Source organism: Prenolepis imparis, unplaced genomic scaffold, assembly GCF_030444845.1.
Source record: "Prenolepis imparis isolate NDT839.2.m4 unplaced genomic scaffold, iyPreImpa1.0 SCAF_15, whole genome shotgun sequence".
NCBI classification, from domain to species: domain Eukaryota; kingdom Metazoa; phylum Arthropoda; class Insecta; order Hymenoptera; family Formicidae; genus Prenolepis; species Prenolepis imparis.
Window position 1 is genome coordinate 2,067,451 of NW_028141173.1, and position 24,157 is coordinate 2,091,607.

Here is a 24,157-nt window from a genome sequence, read left to right on the forward strand (position 1 = left end):
ATATATGCGCATCACATGTGCAATTTTTATCTTCCATAAAACTAAGGGAAGCATATGTTAACACAATTGCATCTTTGACTAAAACTTATTTGCCTAATTTTGGCATCAATATTTCTTTAATAAAAATTTCCTTACTTTACTTTTATAAGTGCTCAATTCGAGATATTAATCTTAACCAATTTTTAATAAAATCTTGTGAGAAAGTTTTGTATAAAATAAAGTTTAAAATTTTGTCCTTAAATCATCAAAATTTGTTAAAATATCAAACGCTTAAATCCTGCATTTTAATTTCAATTGAAAACTATTGTTATTTCAATATTTTTATCAAAGAAATATCGATTCCAAATTGAGGTTAATAATTGTTTAGAGAAATGCAAATAAATACAAAAACTGTAAGTGCAAATTGCTATAAATTAATACTTACTACATTAGTATTAGTATTTCTGGTTGAATTGTTTGATTGTTTCTATGAAACAAAGCATTTTTGTATTTCAGAAAAATTTTGTAATTCATAGCAAATAATATTTTACAAAAACAAAAAAATATATATATAAATAATATAAAATTGTACTTTTATAAGTTATATATTCATATAAATGAGAATTATATTAAATATATTGTTATCAGTGCAGGAAAATTAGATATAATGTTGTACATTTAAAAAAATAAACTTTATATTTGATATTTTAACAATTTATTATTTATTATAACAATATATACCCAGTAATTCACATTTAAATGTAAATGTAATTTTTTTAAGACTAGATGAAATCATACAGTTATTATTTTAGCATTTAAAATATTGTTTGTAAGTACTTTTGCTTCTTCATAAACTCCAAAAAATATAAAACCTCCCAATGTGATCCACGCTATTCTTGGTCCGAGTCCGGCAAATAGGCTATAATATTAAATGCTTTAATATTATAGCCTTTATTTAATGTATCTTACTTTACAAAGATATTACCAAGAATATTTTCAACAAATAAGAAATATTTAGTGTCAATTTTTTTATTATAGAAAAAAAGATCATTGAGAAATACTTACCCACGAAAACCATTTTCTATATATATTTCATTAAGTATATTTAATATTGACAGTTGTGATGAAAGCATTGTTCTGTTAGCGAGCATTATCCTCGTTTTTGCAACGTCCATTGGAGTCGTAACAGCCGCGGAGATGCTTCCTAAAATTACACATGTACACAGATTAGACACAATAATCTGTTTGTATACAATAATATAATTAATAATATAATTTATTATCTTACTCCTATTAATAATATAAAATAAACACCTGAAATTGCACCGCAAATTGCACTTTCTATTGGATATATTTCTCTCTTGATGTGAAAACTATAGGTCTTCTTCAAATATTCCCATAATGGAAATTGTACAATACTAAAAGGCGTATCTCGTAATACTGTACTCCAATATCCACGGTACAATAACTTAAGACCAAGTGATTTCTTGTCATGTATCAGTGCCTGTTTTCTTTGCTTTGTAACTTCCACTGGAACTCGTATTAAACATGCTACCTTTGCATATAATTAAAGTGATTAATATATATATATATATATATAATTTTAAAAAGTTCTCATTTTACAACAAATTAATTAATCTTTAAGTAAACACAATATATAAGGCTATATTAAATAACTATTATAGCATTTTGAATATCAAATTGTATAGCTGTATTAATTCTTTTTCTTTTCAGTCTTTTTAATTATTAATAAAGGGGAGATAATATATAATTATTTTTAGTATAAAACCATTTCTTACCATTTCTCCTAATGTTGCTGCTCCCATGTGAAGTACCGTACAGTACTTTGCAGAAATCTTTGGTTGCATTATAGTTTTAATTTCTTCATATGTTAAAAAGAATAACGCCGCTAAAATATGAGAGAGAGAGAGAAATGTATATGTTATCTAAAACTATGTACATAAATTTTAAACTTGACATTGCACACACATACCTGTTGGTGCTGAACCAACTATGACTGGATAGATTCCTTTATAAAGACCTGTAAAACCTCCAGCCTTTAAAAATCCTTGGACACTCTGCAATCGAGTTTTCAATGTATCTAGCGGAAATAATGCAACATCCACAAATGTTCCCGCAGCACCTCCTGCCTAAGCAAACAAGTATTATATAAATGTACAAGCACACAACTTTCTTTCTTTATTATTAACATTTTGCATTAGTCGCAATGTATAAAGAAAATAAAAAGATTATGTGACACAAATTTCAGTATCAGAATCAAAAGCTAGAAATATTTTTTAAAAAGTTAGAGAATTTGACATTGTCATCAGTTATCTCTATCATTATTTAACAGAAGATACTTGACATTCTTACAATTCAAATAGGACAAATAAATATTAATGAATCAGCGACTGAATTATAACAGCTTATAAAAAATTATAACAGCTTTAATTAGTTTTTTTACTTTCAGTGTATTCGTTGTATTTATATGTGACAGACTCATTTAATATATTATTTGCGAATGTTACAACACACGTGTGATAAAAATATATTGTACAAATGCAATATTTTACTCACAATAAGCGAAGTAATAAAAATATTCCGCACGCTCGTTCCTTCTGTTTTTCCTTCGCTTTTCATCATTTTGTTTTTGCGTGCAAATTCGGCAAAACACAACTTTCATATAATTATTAATGTGCTGATGCAATTAATTGACTGGATTGTACAAATTGTGTGAAAAAATTACTTTGTCATGCGTGTGTGTATATGACGAATTTATAATCTATATACATAATATGTAGCTTATATGGCTGATGGCAGAGAACTAAACGTAAGTACTTGTGTATTTGTCGTAGCGTAGATAATATATTCTTATATGATGAATCTATATACATATTTTAACAACAATAATGAGGTTAGGAAAACTGTCAAAACGTGCTCACATAAATAGAATTCATACTATTTGAACATGCGCGGTAAGTTTTCAATTTTCAATATATATGAGCGATTAATAGAAAATTTTTTATTCATACTTTATTGAAATTACATTCGGTTTATCTCACAACACTGATTATAAATTTCCTTATTGTACTTTCTTGTAATATAAACCAGCTAAAATTATGAAGAATGTTTATTTACGATTTCTGAAGAAACAGTGAGCAAATACAAATAATACAATAAATACTTTTATTATGTTATATATACAATTGTTATTATATTTTTATTATAATTTCCCTTTAATCAGTAAATTATATTTGTATATGGATTGCTGGATGTAGATTTTGCAATCTTACATGAAAAAATAAAAGCAATATGATGCGCAAAGTGGACATAATTCTAGTTTTCTTCTGCCAATTTCTCATATTAAGTAATAATTGAAGATCCCTAATATCTACATATCGGCTTAACTTTCATCATAATGTCAAAAACGAGAAAATTATTATGAATTACATACAATAATTCTTGCAGATTACGATAAAACAATAAAATTATTAGTCTGTGGAAATAAGCTTATATGATAAAAATATTCTCTACTCATACAGAGTATTTATCACACATGAAAATACATATAATGATTAAATCTAAAAAACCAATTGTGAAAATGATTCAAACATGTCATTTCTCTCTATACACAATATTAGATTAATAACTTAAATTTTATAAATTTATTTTATATAGTACATATTCATTAACAAAGATACATGAATTTTAATTGCAAGAATTCTAATGTTTTCTTGCACTTTGCTCGCTTTTGTCATCATAATCCAACATGATATAAGTATCAAAGAATTCTAAGATTATTTGCAGTGTTATAGTATATATTTTTAACCTTATATATATTATGAATGTCAACAACACACTTGCTATACCACATGTTAGCATTTTTTTTCATTACAATGTAAAAAAAATTTACTTTAGGAGAGTTACAAGTTGACTTATCTCCTTATTTTACCTAAGAACATAATATAAGTTAAGATTGTTAATCATAAACAATCTTTATGATGAATTAAAAAGATTAGATATCCTATAAAAGTTTATATTTGTCATATCTAATTCTTTCCATTTTTGTCTTCTTACTTCTTAAAGTTAAAATATTTATGAACATTAATTATTTGAGATTGCATATACACATGTCTGTTTTATTCTGTTTTGTTATAATTCCCTAATTATAACAAAAGACGAGAATAAACCATGTTATTCTTATTTTTATGTTAAATATGTAAAAACTCTGATATTTCGGAATCGATTTTAAAAAGTAATGTTTTTTACGTGTAAATTATCAGGATCATGCTGTTCTGTATAAAGTTACACTTGCAATATGTTGATTCGCCATAACTTCGACAATCGCATCTCGTATACCATAACAAAAAGTGCAACCAAAGGGATTAGTTGTGTTTGTCGAAGATGCACGATTCAATACTACAGGACGTGCGCTTGCCTTCAATTGTTCACTCACTCTATCCCATTTTGTATAGGCAGTGATCTAGGGAGACAAAATCAGAATATATATTGATCGATAACAGATAAAACGCGTTTAAGTACATACATAATTGTAAAAAGAATTTGAAAAATATTATTGTAATTTATAATAATTACCGTAACTGGAGATGGAGAAACATCTATCAGTTTTCCTGATTCCGTGGAATTGTTTTCAGGTGGCAGAGTCAAAGAGAATTCACAACGGTGATACATATTAAAGTTATAATGTCCTGGATAATTCGTGTGAAGCACAAACTTTTTTATACATTGAGTTTTTGCATTGAACAAGATATCCTGTAAGATATAAGAAAAAATTTTGTTAAGTGAAATAAATGAAAAAAAGAACAGGAGAGATGAATTAATCAGGACAAGTGATATAATTTATCTATAATTTCATACAGAAATATTATATCCAATTAATTTGTTGGAAAGTTTGTTCATAATTATCTGTGATTGAATTAAATTACTTAAATGTGAAATTAAAATTAAATCATCTAAAGTGACAATCATTTATATAATATTTATATAATAAAGTATCTATTTCTTGTAACATTGTTTAAAAGAAAAAAAAGATATTAGAAAAAAATAGAAACAAAGCATTTTATCTCTTTTCATCGAGTAAGAACCAGTGTCTCTCTAGCATTACTAATTTATAGTTTTGATTCAATCATAAAAAAAAAATCACTTTGCTGAAAGGATATACTTACCAAACCTAATGTGAAATAATTGTAGAAAAAATCTGATCGTCTTATCTTGTCTCGTTTGTGCGCGTGTGGACTATGGATACGCATCTTATCTTCAGCTTTGTAGAATACCCTAGATGGGGCACCTAGTGCGCTTAAGACATCTTCGCAAGTGTCACCAAATAATACCTGAAATCAACAATATATAAATTAAAATATATGCATAGGCATTTTTACTTTAACATCTTATTGTAAAGTAGTGATAATCATAATTTAATTGTAATTGAGAAATAATTTCAAATATTATATTTTATCTTTTCTATATAAAAAGTATAATAATAAAATATAAAACATTTATTACCTCTTTAGTTAGACATCGTTTTTTCGGCTCCAACAACGCTCTCGTCCCACAACTACCTTCTGTGAACAGATGTAATCTGAGTCCTCGTGTTCGTGTTTTATCTCTAATAATGTCAGCTTTCTCCAAGTACAAGTTATTATGGTAGCAGACCTATTGAAAAAAATATGTTAAAGATACATCTTTCGTCATTCATTCGATATTATTACTTGATTTTTTAGAGAATGACAAAAAAATAGTCAAAACCTAGAGGCATAATTACAAGTGGCAGAGGTGGTGGTGGTGTTTTCGAACCATGTTCTTCGCCGCTACCACCGGCTGGCATATTCCCCACGTAAATCGCCGTTTTCGCGACCAGAGGAGAAGTGCCATTAGGAAACTGTAACGAACCTAATCCATGGGCGTAACCAGGTTGAAATTTCGAATCGATCGGAAAGTAAAATGACAGTCCTCGAAAATTCAATACGAACACCTGTAAATAATCATTATAACTGTTATTTTACATACGTTTTTATGCACAGATCATATAAATATTTATCGAATAATAAACCTATTCGTTAATTTTGTATATGACTTTGTAATCATACACTGTACCTGTTTTTCGCTGTCATAAACACCGGGATGAGTTGCACCAAAAGAATGTTCGATCTGCTCGATCGAAGGTAACACCTCGGGCGAATTGAATGGCAAACTGCAATATTTCAATTTCACTAATTTCATGTTGTAAATTTCAATTATCTTCAGCCTTTGTACAACGGGATCAAATATAAGCCGAATCCCATCGTGTGGTAAATTTATTACTAGATCTACATCTAATGGATTCTGTAAATGTATATAATGCTTGATTATTTCATTATAACAAATAAAATAGATATGTAGAGATAAGAGTATTATTCATTTGTGTGTGTTCTAGAAGAATATAAAATAAAAAGAATGTAAAAAAATATCCAATGTATAATTTGTATGTACATATAATAATATGTATGTGTATATATGCAAGTTTCATATAATAATAAGACATCAAGTACTTACAGTGTCGCTATAAAGTACTTGTACTCCTCTTATAACACCAACTTGAGATTGTATTATTGATACTGACTGAGAAAAATGCATACCTGTAATATAAGTATTTAAAACTTGGAGTTTTATAAGTGAGCTGAAGGCCTGTTTCTTATTGTATTCTTCACATTTGTTTGGTAGATATTATAAAATATTAGAAATGTAAAAAAAAGTAAAGAAATAAAGAGACACATAGTACAATATGAAAAATAGACAAAAAATCTTTGCTATCGGCAAAAGTGTGCGAGTCAATTTTAATAGAAATGTAAGCAATTTATTTTAATTATAGGAGAACTGCTTACATACATACAAATCATAATACATCGTACGAGCACAAATTGATCTGGGATATTTATTTATCTTGTTAATATTTTAGACTGATGACGATAAGCTCTGATGTATAAGAATAGTGATTAAATAAATAAATATGGCAAATCAATTTATGCTTTAATTTATACAATTGGCTTCAAAAGAGAACAAATTGCCTGTATCTTTGCAATTCGATATGCGAATTTGTTGGCTCGCGACATTTCCTGTCTATTTTTGCGCAATGTGTTTATTTGTTTATTTACGTATATTTGCTAATGCAATAAAGAATATCAAATACGCCAAAGAATCATTATATTCGAATATATTGCATATATGTTACATAATTGAAAAAAGAGAAAAATAACGCTCATATTTTTGCTATCGTTCGTCGAATAATTAAATGTTTAATATTTAAAAGAGGCGGAAAAAAATAAGACGCGATAATGAAGTCTGAACGAATCGACAGCAAAACAAAGAGACGCTAACGTCGACATTATTAAAATCGACATTACTACGAACTGACAGATTACGATTGACATATGATCCTTTACTTCGTGTACGATACACACTTTATTGAATCGTTTAATTCGATCGAATAAAGTCTGACGGAAAAGAGACTTTATGCATCACGCGCAAATCATAATAAATATAAACACGTATCGTTCTTTCGCGCTTGCGTTTCGTCACTTGCCTAAAATAAATTCCCATTGCTCGCATCCGAGGGATCTCTCGGGCACCACTTCAAGTTCCAGCATATTATCGCTTGTTGCTGCCTTTATTTAAAGCGATCGATAAACGATATATAGGCAAGGCGACACGCGACAATGTCAGGCGAGAACTGCGCGTTGTTTTCCGTCTATCCCAACATATCGCTTATTATTATTCACCAGATAGCCATATTGCACAATCACATCCCGAACAATGAAGCTTCCTCGCTGTTTTGCGACTCCTTTAGCCCCTACGACTTCAGTTGGCAAACAGTCACCGAACAGCTGACGCGTACCATGGAGATGAATATCTAGATGCGACACTCGATCCGAAATAGTTTGGTGTCACCGCAGGTTGCCAATTTTAAAGTCACTAGACTAACGGAGCGGGAGAGAGAGCGCGTGTCGATGTGCGCGGTGCGTTCGGCTTTTGACCTTCAAGTGGCGCGACGCGTCGCGCCGTCGCGCATTGGAATTTGGAGCGCGGAGTGGGAGTAGGGGGAGTGGGGGGTCGCGGTGGGGGGTGGGAAGGCCTAGTGGCTGGGGCGGGGTGGGGGGATGCGCGCGCCGGTGCGCCGCGCACGTGTCACTATCGTCACTAGATTTTCGCGCATACGCGTCTCTCTCTCTCTCTCTCTCTCTCTCTCTCTCTCTCTCTCTCTCGATACTATTTATGTCAATTTTTTATAAAAATTATTATTTAATATTTTACAATTGTATCACATCTCTTATTTTACTTCACACTTTTTATTAATTATAAACATTTCAATAAATTCTAAAAATTGCCAAGCAGTTTATTTATATGGGATCTTTTTATATTTATATAATTATTGATATCACCTTTATATATAACGCGCATGCGTGAAAAGAGGGTGGCCAATCTAATCACGAAGAAGAAGAAGCACAGTAATAATAATCAGCTGTAATAAAGCAATATAAAAATGTATTGGACATAGTACATGGCCTCTCTAAATTCCTGACATTAAATAAATAATAAGGATATATAATATAATTTTAATAATATATATATTACAACACAATAAATTATGTATGTAAATTATTCTCTTTAAAAAATCGTTTGACAGATAGATAAGCTTGATGATATAAAATATAAACTATAAACATTTAAAATAGTAACTATTATTATTTGTTTATGTAATCTAAAAGTTATCACAAATTTACATTATATTATATTATAAATAGCAGTTGTATATAATATTTTTAATATTTCAGAGAACACTTTGCACACATAATGGTGATTCCTAACGTGATGATGAGTGAAAATTTATTTAAACTGCAATGTTTAATTAAAACCACTGAGATACAACACAGCATACAGTGCAAACTTGGGAAAAAATTATTTCTTGCACTGGCCACCAGCAATGCTGAAATCATCCTTTATTTCAAAAGAGAACCCTCCTGCTTACCTGTTGTTAAGCGAATACCTTGGTTTCAAGGATCGCATAAACAAATTGCTACTTTTTGCTTTGATCCAAGTGGTGTTTGGTTATTATGCATAACCTTGGATGGTTCATTGTACATATTACCTGCTTTAACTCTAGTCGGCGAAAATTATGTCATTGACAAAAGATGGAAGATGGATGATGCGACATATATTCCTTTTGTAAATCTTCAGCTCTCTCATTTTAGGTAATTGTATTGTGTGAAATATCTTAAAGAATAATTCTAAAATTCTCAGCATAAGCATTCTATGTTCCAGTATATATATTTTTATTTTATTTCTGTATATTATTTTCTATTCTTCTATTTTTATGTATGTGTGTATTTTAGACCAACTGCCATTACATGGTGGAAAGATGTGAAAATGTCTATTGACATTGGCATTATAGGAACTGAATGTGGAGCAATTATACTTATCAATCTTTTAAATGGGCAACAAATGGGTATCACATATGTTACTGGAAGTATAAGCAGTCTATATATTTGTCAAAATAAAAACAATGAGGCTGCATTTCTTTTGATAACTAGTAAATTTCAACAACAGTGGTGTTTATCATTGGAACACCACATGTATAATCTTTTACACTATTTTGAAAACAAAGAACATCAAAGTGGTGTAAATTCAAATAGTAGTATTTACGACAACACGGAAGAATCTGTTCCTAATAAGTCTAAACTGCAAGAACTTAAACACTTCTCTGTCGAGAAACTGGCCATTTTCAAACAGAAGTTAATCGATACTAAAAATCAAACATTGGGAGAAAGTTCACAATGCCATGGTAAGAGTATGTACATATATTTTTAAAACACTTTTTTTTATTCTTAGTGTTTATATTTTAAAATATTTATAACACATATTATAGATACTGCAAATAAAAAAGAAAATCACAATGGATTTGCTGTTCATTCGGAGATATCATCAGAGTTCAAGTTGGGTTTTACCAGCCCCGAACCAGTATCAAAAGATACTTTCCTAGCCTCACAATATGACAGAGAAGGCCGACAATTATATACATGCTATCATCCTGTCACTCATCATGTCACAGTAAGACAAAGTTTCATTTCTAATAATCACTTTATACACATATGTACATAAAATATTTTAGGTCAATTATAATTTCCTTTGTATATTCTATATATATCTCTTTGTTATTTCTATTGCTAGATATTCCATATATATACATCTTTGTTATTTCTATTGTTAGAATTCAATATAATTTAAATGTTTATATTAATTTATGATTAATAACAATAATTTTTTATCCTAGGTGCATGGTCCAAATTTGGCTGTAGTACCATTATCGATGCACAAAGTATTCGAATCGTGCGAGAATGTTTTACTGGCGCACAGATTCTTTTTCATTACTGATATTAATCAACATGTGATATATATAATATCTGATCAATTATCCGAGACTCATATAAATAAAGACTGCAGATTCAATTCTGAATCTATTATTGGAACTTTTTCTTTTAAGAGCAGTAAGGAAGTGATACGTGCGATTTACAAAGTAACAAATTTTGATGTGATACAAAGAAAAGTCTCTCAAGAGATAGAGAATAAATATACTTTACCAAAGAATATAAAAGATATTAAGATTGAAGTACCTAGTTTAGATACATGTATAATTGTTACAAATCGCTGCGTCTACGAAGTTATTCTAAAGTAAGTTTTAAGATTGATTATTGTAATAGTGAAAGAGAGAGAGAGAGGCGTTTATAGAACAATGTAGAAAGATTGTTATTTTTTTATTTGCAATATACATGCAGTATACATTGTTAAATTATGCATATTTATTATTTACATGCTTTTATTGTAGAAAATCACTTTTTACGATTTTCATGGAGTTGGTATTGAAGAAAAACGAGCTGCAAAAAGCAGGAAAATTGGCAATGATTTTTGGACTGAATGGGCAACAATTGCTGGAATATGCTGGTGATATATTTCTATCAAATAAAGAATTCCCACGTGCAGTAGCCGCTTATAAAATGTCTAGGGTAAATAAAAGCTTAATTATAAAATACATAAATCACATATCTTATTTAGATTAATTTGCCAGAAATAGAAAATTTAAACATCTTTGTTGAAAATTTGAGGATGCGTAAGAAAAGAATTTAGAAATGTTTCATCCTGAATCATTCTTTTGAAACATTTAAATTATTTTTTCTCATTTTTGAAATCTAAGAAAAAGATTTAAATTTAAATTTCTATTTTTGATATGTGACTTATCCTATAAAATATCTATTATTAAAAAAAAGAAGCTGCTTGACATTGTCAAAAGCTTTACACAAAAGATTAATATTTCTTCTTTTTTTATTTATTGATTCCGAGCACAGAATTAATTTTGTCTAATATTTATATTTCAGTGTAAATTATTGAAAAGTGTGTTAAAATTTGCATCAATTGGTCATACCTCTGAATTATTAAGTTGCCTTACTCACTGCTTACTGACACCTGTCATTACTGAGATGCCCACCGCAACAAGGATACATTTATCTAATTTATGTATACTTGCCTTCATCGAAATGACATTGAGAGTTTGGTCGGAACAATCGAAAGCAATTTACAAAGAATTCTTGTAAGTTACATTTTACAATACAATTACATTTCCAACAAGAAATAACGATATACTCTCGCTTTCTTTGCCTTCTTTTACTGTTGTTGTCTTTTAAAGTTGTTGCATGAAAAATAATGTAAGAATAGTGTACTATGTACTTTATTTGTAATTCTATATTTTGTGTCCTTAGATATTTTTTATCCACAAATATGTTTTACGATGAATTACTAGCTATTAATATAGCTGGTCAAACTTATCTCTGGGAAGTATTACATCACTTAGCTACACAAAGAAGTCTGTATGGCCAAATGTTGGATATCCTCATGAAGACAGTACAAATGCTTGGCACAAATGACGTTCGCCCAAAATCATGTAATGTATACATATATATATATATATATATATATATATATATATATATAATTGCATGTTTTTTCACAAAGAAATTATGAGCGAATGTTACTAATGAAATGTAATTATGGACTTGTATATTTTAGATGGTTTACTCATATGTTTAAGCGAATCTGATCTGATGCAAGCAATGTTATTGAATCATGATTTAGCCAGAGCCCATATGTTATTCGTACGCAGTAATCTGCGAGAATCTCAAATTTTCGTGCTTCAGGTGAGAAATCTTAACTCGTAGATATTCACTTTTGATAAAAAATTGCAAAAGTTTCCATCTGATTTTATGTCTTATATGCAAAATATAAGATTATTTTATTTTTATAATATAAACATTACATAAGTGGACTTTATATGGAAATTACATTTATATTATTTATATATATACAATACAAATGTAATTTTTTTTTAAATTTTATCACTTACAAAATTTTGTCAAGAAATATATGATTTTCCATTTGATAGCTAAATAAAGAATAAATCAAAGAGATAAAATATGTAAAAATAAACAACAATGTAAAAATATTTTCAATTACGTTGCTTTATAAAATTTATATATGAACGACAAAAAGATTACTTAATGTATTTGAAAAATTTACATTTCTAGTTTTAAATGGATTTTTTAAATGTACTACGATGGTGCTTAATATATAATGATATTTCACAGAGATTAGTGACATTGTACAATCCAACAAATCCAGTATTACGACCTAAACTGCTACAGTATATAGCACGTCATAAAACGGCATCATATAATCTACGATCTAGTCAATATGATTTTACAGATGTTACAGATAATATTGTGAGTATAAGTTATTGACACACACACACACATAGTTAATCGAGACAAAATTTTTTTTTTTTCCAGAAATGGAGGAGATATTTTTTATATTATATTTTTGTAACTTTTTCAACGTTGAATTAATATTATTTTAAAATATTGGAAATGTTAATAGAAAGATATAATTTCGTCTATTTTCTCTTCTGAAGTTTAGTTTTTCTGGTTTTAGAATATTCTTATCAATAATAAAATTTTTTTACAGGATCAATTTGATACACTTATGGAGGATATAATAGAAACGTTTATATTAATTTTATTGACTCTTATACATAAGAAACAATTATTAAATTCTAACTACAAATCTATGCTTTTGTACGATGTGCAATTGCCAGAATTGAGCAAGGTAATTCTGTGAAAATTTAGATTTTATAAATTTTGATATATATGAAATATGGTAAAGAGGAAACAAGGAAATAATTTTTGATAATTTTTTCTTTACGCATCATCTCATTCTTCAATATTATAGAATTTGCAGTTACATTAATGCATTGCTTTTATTATATAATTTCTAGCATAAATAAACACGTTTTTTTGTATAAAAATAGCATAAATATTATTTATATTATCTGATTCTCAATTATCTGATGCTTTTGAGAAAAAATTATGCTAAAGAAATTTTTTAGATTGCGGAGAGAGGGCATGTACACTAATTGTACAATTTCGTTTTTCATTTACTGAATCTCGTATTTCCGCGCAATTACTATCAATTTAGTCTACAATTATAATTTTATATCTGTAAGCAGGAACACTTGGAAATGGCATTGCACGTTGATTTTAAGAGAAGATCGCTGAGCGCTGGATTTTCTCACGTTGCTTTTATTAGAAACGGCAACGTCTATACTTGGGGAAGCTCGGTGCAAGGTTGTTTAGGTATATATTTGATATATTTTTTATTTAGGAGAAACGTCAATTATAAATTAAAGCGTTTTAATCCATACATAACAAAATTATAAACCGTGTTTTATATATATAATCAATTTATTAATATTATCATTTATTATATTACTATTAATTAGGAACTGGATCTAGCGTCTTACGATACGGAGCGCCTCATGCCATATGTTTCTTCCGAAGTATGGAGATCGAGGTTTTCAGCGTATCGTGCGGACATTGCCACACCCTGGCGGTCACTAACAACGGCATCTACGCCTGGGGCTCAAGTCAATTTGGGCAGCTAGGTCTCGGCAAGGTGCTGCAGTGTTCGAGTCCGGAATTAATCGTCTTCCTGGCGCAGGAGATAATCGTGGACGCCGTGGCCGGACAATATCACTCTGTGGCGCTTACCGCGGACGGCAGAGTATTCACGTGGGGCTGGGGCGTCCACGGTCAACTGGGCCACGATAGCACCGACGAGAGGATCACGCCGTCTTTGGTGACGGCTCTGCTCGGCGTAATGGTGCGCTGCATCAGCGCCGGATACGCGCACACCCTGGTACTGTCCGTGGACGGGGTCGTCTACGCCTTCGGATCCAATGTCCTCGGTCAATTGGGGATCGGTAGTAACGCTAAGAGTTCCGTGCCGACGAAAGTATCGTTGCCGGACGGAATAACACTTATAAGTACCGGATACTTTCATAATGTAAGTCTCAGTGAACATGTAAAGACGATAAGATCGCTCGTTAATTCCTTGAAATGTTTCATGTAACAATGGTAATCTCATACATTCGTATCTTGTGGATTTACAGCTAGCTGTCAGTAACACGAATAAATTATACATATGGGGCGCGAGCCCTCAGGTTCTTAGATTACAAGCGCAAGCGCAAAAGAAGACTCGAATACTCGAGCAACAAGATGAAAGGAAAAATAAAAGTTTGGAGGAATCGGAGAGAGTGCCAAGCGGCGTTACAAACTTGAACGAAGAAATGAAAGAACTTTTGAAGGATAATGTGCAAAATGTGGAAACGGAAACGATTGCTTCTAACGTAGAGACGCGAAAGAGATCATCCGGAAGCGCAGATTTGAGAAATGTTGATTTGATCGATGAGAGCCAAGCGCATTTAAAGCCGTCTGAGGTCGATACAAGTTTGATAAAAGGACAAATTACTCAGGTTTGTTGAAAATAGAGAATATTAGGTGATTATATATTCTAACTTCTCTCCACTTGTTAGTTTATTAATATATTTAAATTCACAATCAGATTAAGAAAATATATATCTTATGCAAAGCGGATAAGATGTAACTTATATGATTTTTTTATGCATCTAGATATCAACCGGTTGTCATCATAATGCATTGATAACGAAGGATGGCTCCTTGTACATGTGGGGCCGTAATCTGGATGGTCAACTAGGTAATGGTACAAGGAAGGAAGTGCCGATTCCGACGCCCTTGTACTATAATCCGGCATGTATTTTCGCGCAAATACCACCTAGACACAACGATTTTAAAAGAACGCAGAATCAACGAGACTCGGACAATGATGCTAAATCGAACGACTCATCGACAAATAATGGGAACGCGTCTGAGAACAATGGAAATATTACCGGTGCATCGAAATCGGAAAATATCGGTCACAATAATAAAGAGAGAACCAATCCTGTGATTAATACCGTTGGGATCGTCTGCGGTTACGATTACACGATTGCGATACAACCAGGTTGGGAATTCTAAATTTAAAAAGAACTTATAACTTTATCTCGAAAGAAATATTCTTAATTAAATTCAATTTTAATTTGAAAATATTTTAAATTTTGTTTTACAATCGTAATTGTAATATCTTTATAATTTAATAACAAATGTAATTTTCTCCTGTAAACTTTTTAATACCTAATTTTCAAACAAGTTATTAACTATTTAATAATTCTCTCTCTTAATCTGCAACTTTTAAAAGCACAAGTTCGTGATTGAAATTATTATTTTCATTACTGATACTCTTTTAATAGACTAAAAACGGATAAAAAATAGCAAGTGTTGTGCATTTTTTTCAGGAGGTACAGTATTAGCCTGGGGCAACAACAGCAGGGCACAGTTGGGTCGCATCCCCGCGAGAGAGACGCGGGATACCGACGACAAGCTCGTCTTGCTGAAATCGTCGAAGCGAGTGGTGCGACTCCCCAACGCGTTGCACGTAGCTCTGGACGTTCCTAGTCAAGTACTCGGTATTTCTACCCCGGTGATATCTTATCAGTCCAACAACGCAACTTGTTTCGCCGGAGTCGTTCGTCCTCTTAGTGTCATTGAGAAAACACCCGGGGAATTGACGCTTTATTACGTCCTGGAACATTTCTATGGTTTATATCAGTCCGCCGGTATCATGGAAAAGGTTCGTTGATCATTTCTTTTTTTTTATATGAGACTAAATAATGAGATTTATTATTAAAAGAAGCATCCTATTAATTGTATCGTGAAACGTCATCTTCTGGATAAGACTTCCGGAAATAACGCGCTTATTAGTAATTTGAAAAACTCCTAAGTGGACGAATTCGAGAATATATATCACTATTAAGATAATTTTTCTGTTGCAGTGTATCGAATTGGAAAATTATCAAGCTTGTTCCAAGATAGCGGAATTAGAAGGTGACATTCTGGCCGCTTTTACATATCAATTGAAGACCTTACACAAATTAAGTGTTCGCTCGTCTATAAGTCATTCAACGTCAGAAACAATTTCCGCGGCGGAGGACACTGCGTTCTGTCGAAGTATCAAGAAAAATACTGAATTGTTCAATAGACAGGCGGAGAAAAATCTCATGGAATCTCTGGAGAACAGCGTCGCGCGAAGCTGGACGAAGATCTCCACGAGTAGATCGTTGAATAATTTGCAAACGATCGCGCAAGAATTGTACACCTTCGATTGCCAGGGTGGTTCGGAAGAATTATGTATTACGCGAAAGAAGGAGGAAGAATTACTTGAGAATGCGGACCAAATCTCTGACGTCGTCGAGTCTAGCGCAAACAAGAACGAGCAACGCGAATGGATCGATAAACTTATCTTCGACGAGAATGATTCACTATCGCAGCATAAAAACGTTACCCGTAACAATAACGCGCAAAATTTCCCTCGATCGATCTGCGCGAAAACAATGATAAACAATGTTAATAATGACAGTCAGATGAATCAGTCTAAAGAGAACATCGCGTTCCCTGACAAAGTGTCCTCGCGCTCTCAGAGGAATTACGTCATCAACGAGACCATAAAAGCGCTCAAGTTTTACTTGAATAGTATCGGTAACGAGACGAACACCTTGAAATGCAATGTATTACGAAATGCGATTCGCTTTTGGATCGAGCATGATTTACCGATGCAAAGTTTGGAGAACGTTTTTCTTGAATACATATGTATCATCTATTATCCATTTGGATTATTATTGTTTTGGTGAGTTGAGATTACATCGTGAGACAACTTTATGCGACAGTTTAAGCTTTTTATCTGATATCTTCGATCAAAATCGTAACTTCTTCTTATAAATAAAATACAATAAAAATAGAAAATCTATATAATTCTATATTAAGACTTTAATCTCTAGCAAAAGAAACTTTTTGAAAGATGTACTTATATACATACAAAATCCTTGAGATATCGACATTGAAATTAAACGCGAGACGAATCAATTGGTGACAATTTATTATTTTTTTTTTTATAGCCAAGATGCGATAGGAAAATATCTGGATGCAGACAAAGGGGACAAGAACGATTGGCGCATGAACGACTTATTCTCGCTCAAATTTTGTCTTCAAGTATTATCGATGTTGATGCAACACATAGATGAAGGTTGCGTAACATTTTTCTTTTTTTTCAACTTTCAGAAAACAGACGTGAATTCAATGAGTAACGCTAACGAATAATTTGTATTTTAGATGATATGATGCCCGAATACATCAAAATCTTCTCTTGTCTAATGGCCGACAATTATGGGGCGCCATTAAACGGATATCCCGGCTCGAGTAAAAACAATAGCCCGCAACAAATGATGGAGGGAATTGTTAGTACGGTAGTCTCCGAAATGGAAGACTCCAAACTATTCGCGCACATCAAGGTAAAATATTTTATCTACCCTCTAATCCTAAACAAGATATATGCTTCACTATATTAATTTACATTATATTAAGTTGTACCAAAATATAGCATAAATCTTTACATTAGTTTATAATAATTACTTTGAAGAAAAATTATATATACTATCATGTTACAACAAAAAGCGAATAGTAACACTATTCATCTTCCTCCTCTCTCCTTAAATATAGAATCCATCTATCACCATCGATGCACCTTCTTTTACTTTCCGCAAAAATTTAAGAATTTTGTAATTGTTTCACATGAATTTTTTGCGGAACTATAAATATAATTTTTATTTTTTATTATACTTATATTAATTATATTATAGTTTATATATTGTATATTATACATAAGATATATATACATATTTATATATTTACAGGACTCGGATGCTGTGGATCGGTTGCTTACAGCGGAAGAAGATAATATAGTGTTTACTTGTGGACACCACTTTCCAATCTCTGTTTACGAGACTGACATTATTCCGACGATGGAAACTGAATTATTAACTTCATCGTTAGTTCTTCCGTGCACATCGCAATATTTAGGAAACATGTTATCTCGCAATCTATCTAAGCCAGAAATCCTGTGCCCGTTGTGTATAGTCGGAGCATTGAGAGTGACGGTGGAAAAAAGTTACGAATGAAAGTATCCTTACATATAACATATGGGCGAAAAGTTTTGGGAGAAAAAGAGTATTTCTTCTTAGTCTTCTGAAAACAGTTGTTTGCTATAATTTGTAATTGCTATCTTTGATCCAAACATATTATTCTATGATTCTTGAACATATCCAATTTTAAAGAATATACAGCGTGTGTATAAAATTTTGCTAAAAATCGGACGAAATGAGAACAATCGAAACGATTAACACGGCATATTGGGTAGCAGAGCTACGAGTTTATCTTCTTTTTTTAATTGAATATAATAATAATGGGAATTTTTACGATGTTACAACAGATCTCTTTAATTCTCATATTGTAATTAACAATCTCAGAACTATTATCTAATCTCTAATGTTTTCTCCGTTTGTTCTTCATTCCTATTTGCGCGCCCTTCTTCGCTCCGGAAACGATACTCCGGAACTTGCCCGCGTTCTTCTTCTTCTTTCTATAAAGAGTAAAATTATTCAATTTAATATATTAATAAATCAAGACAGAAAGTGATATGACAAATATAATATAATATAAATTAATTTATGTAAATATATGTGATACAAAATAAAATAAATATATTGTTGACCTCTTGTTCAATGCTGATCTTGTTAAGGGTAGATACACGTAAGGGTCTGGTTTACCCTTCTTCTTAATATCTCCTCCAGCTTTCACTGAGCGATATTCCGTACCAGCTTCGCGTTCGACCTTTCTTGCTTTTAGCGGTCGATGAATACCCGAGCCACCAGCTACAATAAATAATCGAAATTAAGATGGAATAATTTGTTGAGAAAAAAAGATTGTCTCTAAAAATTTATCGAAGACTTTAGAAAATTTAAGTCGACAGTTTTGAGTTACCTTAAATCGAAAAATTTGTAAACGTACCTCGATATCTTGACATTGACTGACTCTTCAAGCTCATCACGTCCGGCATACTTTCGCTATATTTACGCTTTTTGCCGGCGTTTTTCGCAGCCGCCACCGATACGTCATCTTTATCCTCTACGAAATGTATCAAAATTAGCACGAGATATGCAAAAGGTATCATTAGCACAATTCTGAATAAACTGTAATAACGCCTCACCGTAATCGTCCACTTCCGAATCATTCTGAAGGAAAGAAGCTCTCTTCTTCTTACTCTTTTCCTCTGTGTCACTGGCCTTCTCATTATCATCCGCGATGATGAGACGACCATCAGGTGCAGTCTTGAAGCCGTGATCCTTTACCTTTTTCGTCGGAATCTTCGGATTTGACACGCCCGGTTGTGTAGCTGAAATGTACAAAAATGAAGTAATGCGAATCTTTCTCTTCGCAATTATTGCGAGTCGTTATACAAAAATTAATTACAGTTAGATGAGATAATTAATTAATGTTCTGCTTTTTTTCTAATTTTGTGTATCTACACAGAATCACAGTTGAATCACAATTTAATTAACTGAGAAAAAAGAATACACAGAAGATCAATTAAAAAACTTGTTTCAATTAATTAAGACAAAAATTAGAAGTGAATCTATTAATTATAAGAGAGAAAGGTTTACGAGAAGTTCTATTTTTAAAATGAATCATAAACCAACTTGTGATATTTCTAGCAGCTGCGGGGTCTATGAGGTCGACTATGTTCTCCTCGTTCTCTTGAATCCAAGCATCCTTTCTCGACGTTCTCTTTTTGTTCTTCGTAGATTTCTCGTTTTCTGTAGTCTCGAATTCCTCGTCACTGTCAGCCAATATCTCTTCTATGCTCTTAGGTCTCCTCTTGGCATTAAATTCTATGTCGTCGTTCTCCAGCTTCTTCGCCCTCTCAAGCTCTCGCTTCTTCCTCTTCGTGTCCTCAATCTTGTTGATGTTCTTCAGTCTTTTATGCAGGATCACGTCCGAAGTCGGTACCATACTCGATATCGGACCTATGCCGTACTTCCTTATAAGCTTCGTGAAGATGTCGCGTACCTTTTGGCGAAAGTGACGCTTACAATCCTCGTTCATTTGCGACAGAGCATCGATCATTTGCGGTAACATCGGAGCCACAACGCTGGTCGACATCACGTTGATGTACACCTTTACGTAGGACAACGCGGACTCTACTACCTCTCTTGTGGGACTCGTCAGAATCGTCCAAACATGTCCCAAGATCTCTCCTATAGTCTCCATACCCAGGGAACCGTGGTAATGATAAGTGAGGGATGCCAGAGCCAGTAAAGTCGCACTGATATACTTTTGTTCGCCGCCTAAACCCACCATTAACATATCCGTATAATTCTTGAGGTACTCGGGATTGCTCAGAAATTTCACGACGATCTCATTGAGCAACTGATAAGCTGTATTGCGACATCTCTCGTTTATATCCTTGACGCCGAGCACGGCTTCCGGCACGACGGCCTCCAGGAACTTGGTCTTTTCGAGCTGCGGGTGCAACTTGACGAGATGCGTCAGGCATCTTAAACGGGCACCTCGGCTCGTGTTAATCACGCTGGTCGCCGACGTTATCAGGGTCTTCTGAATCTCACGTCTGTGCTCCTCCAGAAATCGTTTGCACACCTCCCGATCGCTTCCGCATATCTCCTCCAGAAATCGATAGGCCTTCTTCTGCTCCTTCCGCTTGGTGTTGTCCTTGAGAACCGGCACGCACATGTCGTAGTATTTTTTCAGCTTGCCGACATCCGTGTAGCCAATCAGCACTCTTAGCAGATCGTAAACACTCTCCTTGAAGAAGTCGTCTGAGCCAGGCTTTTCGAGTTTGCTCAGCGCACGTTCAAACATCTCGTTCGCCAGGTCGCTGTTCGCGATCGTCATGTAAGTCTTGATGGTGTCAAACGCGGCGAGACGTTGACCTTCCTCGTCCGTACCTCTCGGTTTCGTCGTATACAGGTTGAAGAGAATCGGCAGGTAGTTCTTGGCGAAGCGAGCGAGTTCGGCCATGTCGTCGACGTGCTCATCTCGCGTGGCTTTTCCAATTAATTTTCTCATAGCCGCCATTACAGGTAACTTTAGGTCCTTCCGATCGCTGATCGTCACACCTAATAACCTGGCAATATTCTTAAAATTGTCCTTGACGTCGCTGACGTCATTACATATGCTCGGCAAGATTGACCAGATTTGCGGTACCAGAAATTCGTATGTCTTCCCTTCTATGCCCGCCTTGCTTTTCTCCTCGCATGTCAGAGCAATCGGTAGCAGAACGTCCTTGAAAAAGGAGATGGTGCCACCCGTTACGCAGTCTTTCAACAGCGGGATCAGCCAGCCCCGCTTCAGATTTATCGTATCATCCTCAGCCCGAAGAGGGAGAATGTTCAAGACGACCTGTGGTCCCATGGCTCTAATCGCAGCTCCAATAGCATACTCGACATCGCTGCTGTAGGCGAAGTTGTAAGAATCTCGCAGCTCTTCCAAGGATTTGATAATATCCCCGAGTCCCTGAAGCTTCGACTTGCCGGTTATTTGAAAGAGCAAGGCTACGAGGTGAAAAACGTGATGCCAGGCTTCGAGATATTGATAACTCAATGCCTTTTGCATGATTGAAATAATTTGACTTAAGGTGGAACTATACCTATCAATTCGCTCCTCGCTCTCGCAAAGACGTGTCACGGACTCCTGCAGAATGACCTTGACGGTGTTCGACGTCCCGGCTATGACCTCGGTCTTGCTGGATAACCAGAGTTCGGTACACTTGTTTAACATTCTCGGTATTACATTATCCAACATTATCAAGCCGACGTTGGTCGAGGACGTGCTCAAGAAGATGTGTACGAGGTTGCAGTGAGCCTCTTGCATGACCGCCAACCATGCCAAGATTGGCTGTACATCAGTGATAGAGGGTTGATAGTCGTAGAGGGCTTTGATAATATCCGAATTTCTTTGCAGAGGTAAGGTCGCCTCCGATGGCCTCGAGACGAACAATCCGTGTAGCGTTTGCAGACAGCACGACGTTATCAGTACATTCTTCAACGTCATGATGCTCAACATACGTTCGCAGATAGTCTTCACCTGCGACTTTGGCAGCTGATGCATTACGTCCTTCAACAGCGTCAAAGTGTGCAGGATTGTGGTGACCCCCAGCGAAGATCCTGATTCGCAGGCGGCGTTCAATTGCGCGATGCAATGCGTCGCAATCTGTCCCGCTGCCGGATGATGCGTCGGTGGCTTCTCGGTCTTCATAATATCGCTGCCCTTGAGGATGGCGCATATACCATGTTGGGCGGACTTGCGTACCTTGGGCTTGGCGTGAGTGGTGAACGTCAGTATGGCATCTAGCATTCGCGTTGTCGAGGGATCAGCCCAGGTGGCAGCTTCCTGAGCCCTCAACACCATTGACAGACAACCTATGCAGTGTCGCAGGATGAGGAAGTTCTCGGTCTCGACGTACTTGGAAAGAATCTGAAGGAAGATCAGACTGGTCGCGCCAAACTGTAAATTCAGTACGGTCTTGGGAACCGTCTTCAAGCTCATCCCAAGCAGAGATAGAGTCGCAGCTACGGAAGTTTCGTCCTCGACCACCTCCAAGGTTCTCATCAGGGCTGCGAAGTATTCTGTCGAGCTTTCGATACCACCGTTCTGCTTGATGATCTCCGTGACGGCTGACAGCACCGCCAGCATCTCCTTATGCACGAACGAGGTAGATTGAAAGTGGCTGAGGAACTTGCCGAAGGAAATGTTGGTGCAGTTGCTATAATTGCTGGCGAACGTGTCGAAAGTGTTCGCCGTAGCTGTCTCATATACGGTGCTCTCAGGCTGATCCTCGTCGATGTCGAGCTTCGCGAACTGCGGCTCGATACTACCTTGGATAGCGTCGTGCTTCTGTAGATCTTCCTTGGTGATACCCGGCGTGTCGAAGAAATCCTTGAAGAACATACCGGTGGCCTGTTTCCGATGCTTCATGATCGCCGGGTTGGAACTGGAACTCTGACCCTTGGCCCATCGTTTCGCCTTCTTTCTGCTTCCTAAACGATGTAGCTTACCCATCTTGAATGTACGTACGTTCTTTCGTTTCTGTTTCTTTCAACTAAAAAGTGCAATTTGTAGAAGTTATTTAACACATGTATCTCAAAAATATTGTTTCACGTTTTCTTTTTTAATTGAAGACTCCTAGAAGTTATATACCTGTATCTCTACATGTTCGATCCAGGAAGACTATTTCCTCGTGTTAATTTTTTGATCTCTGTAAGGTAGAGTAAAAAACACGCGTGCAGAAATTAGCTAACCTCACTTTCTTCCTCTTTTTCTCGTTCAGGGTGTACAACTGTAATGCACAAACTTTCTCTTGGAAAAATAGGGAATTTTTAGCATTGCCTGCAATGGTATCGGATTTTTTTCGCACATGCGCAATGAAAATAAAATCGCCCGCTAAATTTTGAATTGATATAACATATAAAATAATTGTTATCATACAGCCTTGTACTTATTTTAAACGATATTACAAATTTAATTACATTGAAATATTTATTATTATTATAAAATAATTATGCATATCTTTTCCATTCTCTAACGCAGAATTTTTACGAATGACTTACAATAATAAATTCAGCTTAATTCATTTAATATACATTTTTATCTTCTTTAATTTAGAAAATAAAACGAAATGATCACACTTGTAAAATATTCTATACACACACATACACATTCCATTGTTTTTAAATTAAACTTTTTTTTATGGTTATGTACGAGCGATTAATAAAACATTT

The 24,157-nt window shown here is 33.8% G+C and overlaps 4 protein-coding genes across 7 annotated transcripts; 1 reads left to right on the forward strand and 3 right to left on the reverse strand.

The window, feature by feature from the left end:
• Nucleotides 1-622: 622 nt before the first annotated feature.
• LOC145945853 (S-adenosylmethionine mitochondrial carrier protein homolog) lies at nucleotides 623-3,035 on the reverse strand. Its single transcript, XM_083055055.1, has 6 exons — nucleotides 2,557-3,035; nucleotides 1,973-2,129; nucleotides 1,779-1,888; nucleotides 1,294-1,534; nucleotides 1,045-1,183; nucleotides 623-898 (listed from the first exon to the last, which is right to left on the reverse strand). Exons 1-6 carry the CDS (start codon nucleotides 2,620-2,622, stop codon nucleotides 772-774), a joined length of 840 nt encoding a protein of 279 aa, XP_082911181.1. The 5' UTR covers nucleotides 2,623-3,035; the 3' UTR covers nucleotides 623-771.
• A 113-nt stretch (nucleotides 3,036-3,148) lies between these two features.
• LOC145945851 (PHAF1 protein CG7083) lies at nucleotides 3,149-7,933 on the reverse strand. Its single transcript, XM_083055053.1, has 8 exons — nucleotides 7,559-7,933; nucleotides 6,532-6,614; nucleotides 6,094-6,321; nucleotides 5,762-5,971; nucleotides 5,503-5,652; nucleotides 5,166-5,330; nucleotides 4,576-4,752; nucleotides 3,149-4,462 (listed from the first exon to the last, which is right to left on the reverse strand). Exons 1-8 carry the CDS (start codon nucleotides 7,620-7,622, stop codon nucleotides 4,265-4,267), a joined length of 1,275 nt encoding a protein of 424 aa, XP_082911179.1. The 5' UTR covers nucleotides 7,623-7,933; the 3' UTR covers nucleotides 3,149-4,264.
• Nucleotides 7,934-8,433: 500 nt separating this feature from the next.
• Nucleotides 8,434-19,085, forward strand: Ca (RCC1 and BTB domain containing protein claret). Of its 4 annotated transcripts, none has more exons than XM_083055656.1 (20): nucleotides 8,434-8,622; nucleotides 8,808-9,224; nucleotides 9,366-9,820; nucleotides 9,899-10,080; nucleotides 10,304-10,701; nucleotides 10,856-11,033; nucleotides 11,403-11,614; nucleotides 11,784-11,965; nucleotides 12,091-12,218; nucleotides 12,666-12,800; nucleotides 13,042-13,182; nucleotides 13,580-13,709; nucleotides 13,856-14,418; nucleotides 14,525-14,887; nucleotides 15,045-15,435; nucleotides 15,767-16,101; nucleotides 16,304-17,154; nucleotides 17,423-17,550; nucleotides 17,637-17,815; nucleotides 18,218-19,085. In XM_083055656.1, exons 2-20 carry the CDS (start codon nucleotides 8,827-8,829, stop codon nucleotides 18,479-18,481), a joined length of 5,613 nt encoding a protein of 1,870 aa, XP_082911782.1. In that variant the 5' UTR covers nucleotides 8,434-8,622; nucleotides 8,808-8,826; the 3' UTR covers nucleotides 18,482-19,085. The 4 variants fall into 4 exon arrangements, with proteins under 4 accessions (XP_082911782.1, XP_082911783.1, XP_082911784.1 ...); XM_083055657.1 differs by having other exon boundaries at nucleotides 13,583-13,709; XM_083055658.1 differs by having other exon boundaries at nucleotides 9,366-9,814.
• Nucleotides 17,422-23,702, reverse strand: LOC145946166 (RRP12-like protein). The gene is made up of 6 exons (XM_083055660.1): nucleotides 23,577-23,702; nucleotides 20,060-23,478; nucleotides 19,570-19,755; nucleotides 19,371-19,487; nucleotides 19,075-19,234; nucleotides 17,422-18,942 (listed from the first exon to the last, which is right to left on the reverse strand). The coding sequence occupies exons 2-6, from the start codon at nucleotides 23,436-23,438 to the stop codon at nucleotides 18,846-18,848; spliced, it is 3,939 nt and encodes a 1,312-aa protein (XP_082911786.1). The 5' UTR covers nucleotides 23,439-23,478; nucleotides 23,577-23,702; the 3' UTR covers nucleotides 17,422-18,845.
• Nucleotides 23,703-24,157: the final 455 nt, after the last annotated feature.

Bases quoted from the DNA above. Each gene is read 5' to 3' on its own strand.
- LOC145945853 (XM_083055055.1), bottom strand. From the start codon at position 2,622: ATGATGAAAAGCGAAGGAAAAACAGAAGGAACGAGCGTGCGGAATATT. The intron at 1,889-1,972 runs GTATGTGTGTGC...CTCATATTTTAG, and splicing joins AGTTGGTTCAGCACCAACAG to CGGCGTTATTCTTTTTAACA. The intron at 899-1,044 runs GTAAGTATTTCT...TTAATATTATAG, and splicing joins ATAGAAAATGGTTTTCGTGG to CCTATTTGCCGGACTCGGAC.
- LOC145945851 (XM_083055053.1), bottom strand. From the start codon at position 7,622: ATGCTGGAACTTGAAGTGGTGCCCGAGAGATCCCTCGGATGCGAGCAA. The intron at 5,972-6,093 runs GTACAGTGTATG...GATTATTTACAG, and splicing joins TTTATGACAGCGAAAAACAG to GTGTTCGTATTGAATTTTCG. The intron at 4,463-4,575 runs GTAATTATTATA...TTGTCTCCCTAG, and splicing joins TTTCTCCATCTCCAGTTACG to ATCACTGCCTATACAAAATG.
- Ca (XM_083055656.1), top strand. From the start codon at position 8,827: ATGGTGATTCCTAACGTGATGATGAGTGAAAATTTATTTAAACTGCAA. The intron at 13,183-13,579 runs GTAATTCTGTGA...TATATCTGTAAG, and splicing joins AATTGCCAGAATTGAGCAAG to CAGGAACACTTGGAAATGGC. The intron at 16,102-16,303 runs GTTCGTTGATCA...TTTCTGTTGCAG, and splicing joins CCGCCGGTATCATGGAAAAG to TGTATCGAATTGGAAAATTA.
- LOC145946166 (XM_083055660.1), bottom strand. From the start codon at position 23,438: ATGGGTAAGCTACATCGTTTAGGAAGCAGAAAGAAGGCGAAACGATGG. The intron at 19,235-19,370 runs GTACGTTTACAA...TATTTATTGTAG, and splicing joins GTCAATGTCAAGATATCGAG to CTGGTGGCTCGGGTATTCAT. The intron at 18,943-19,074 runs GTCAACAATATA...TACTCTTTATAG, and splicing joins AGATCAGCATTGAACAAGAG to AAAGAAGAAGAAGAACGCGG.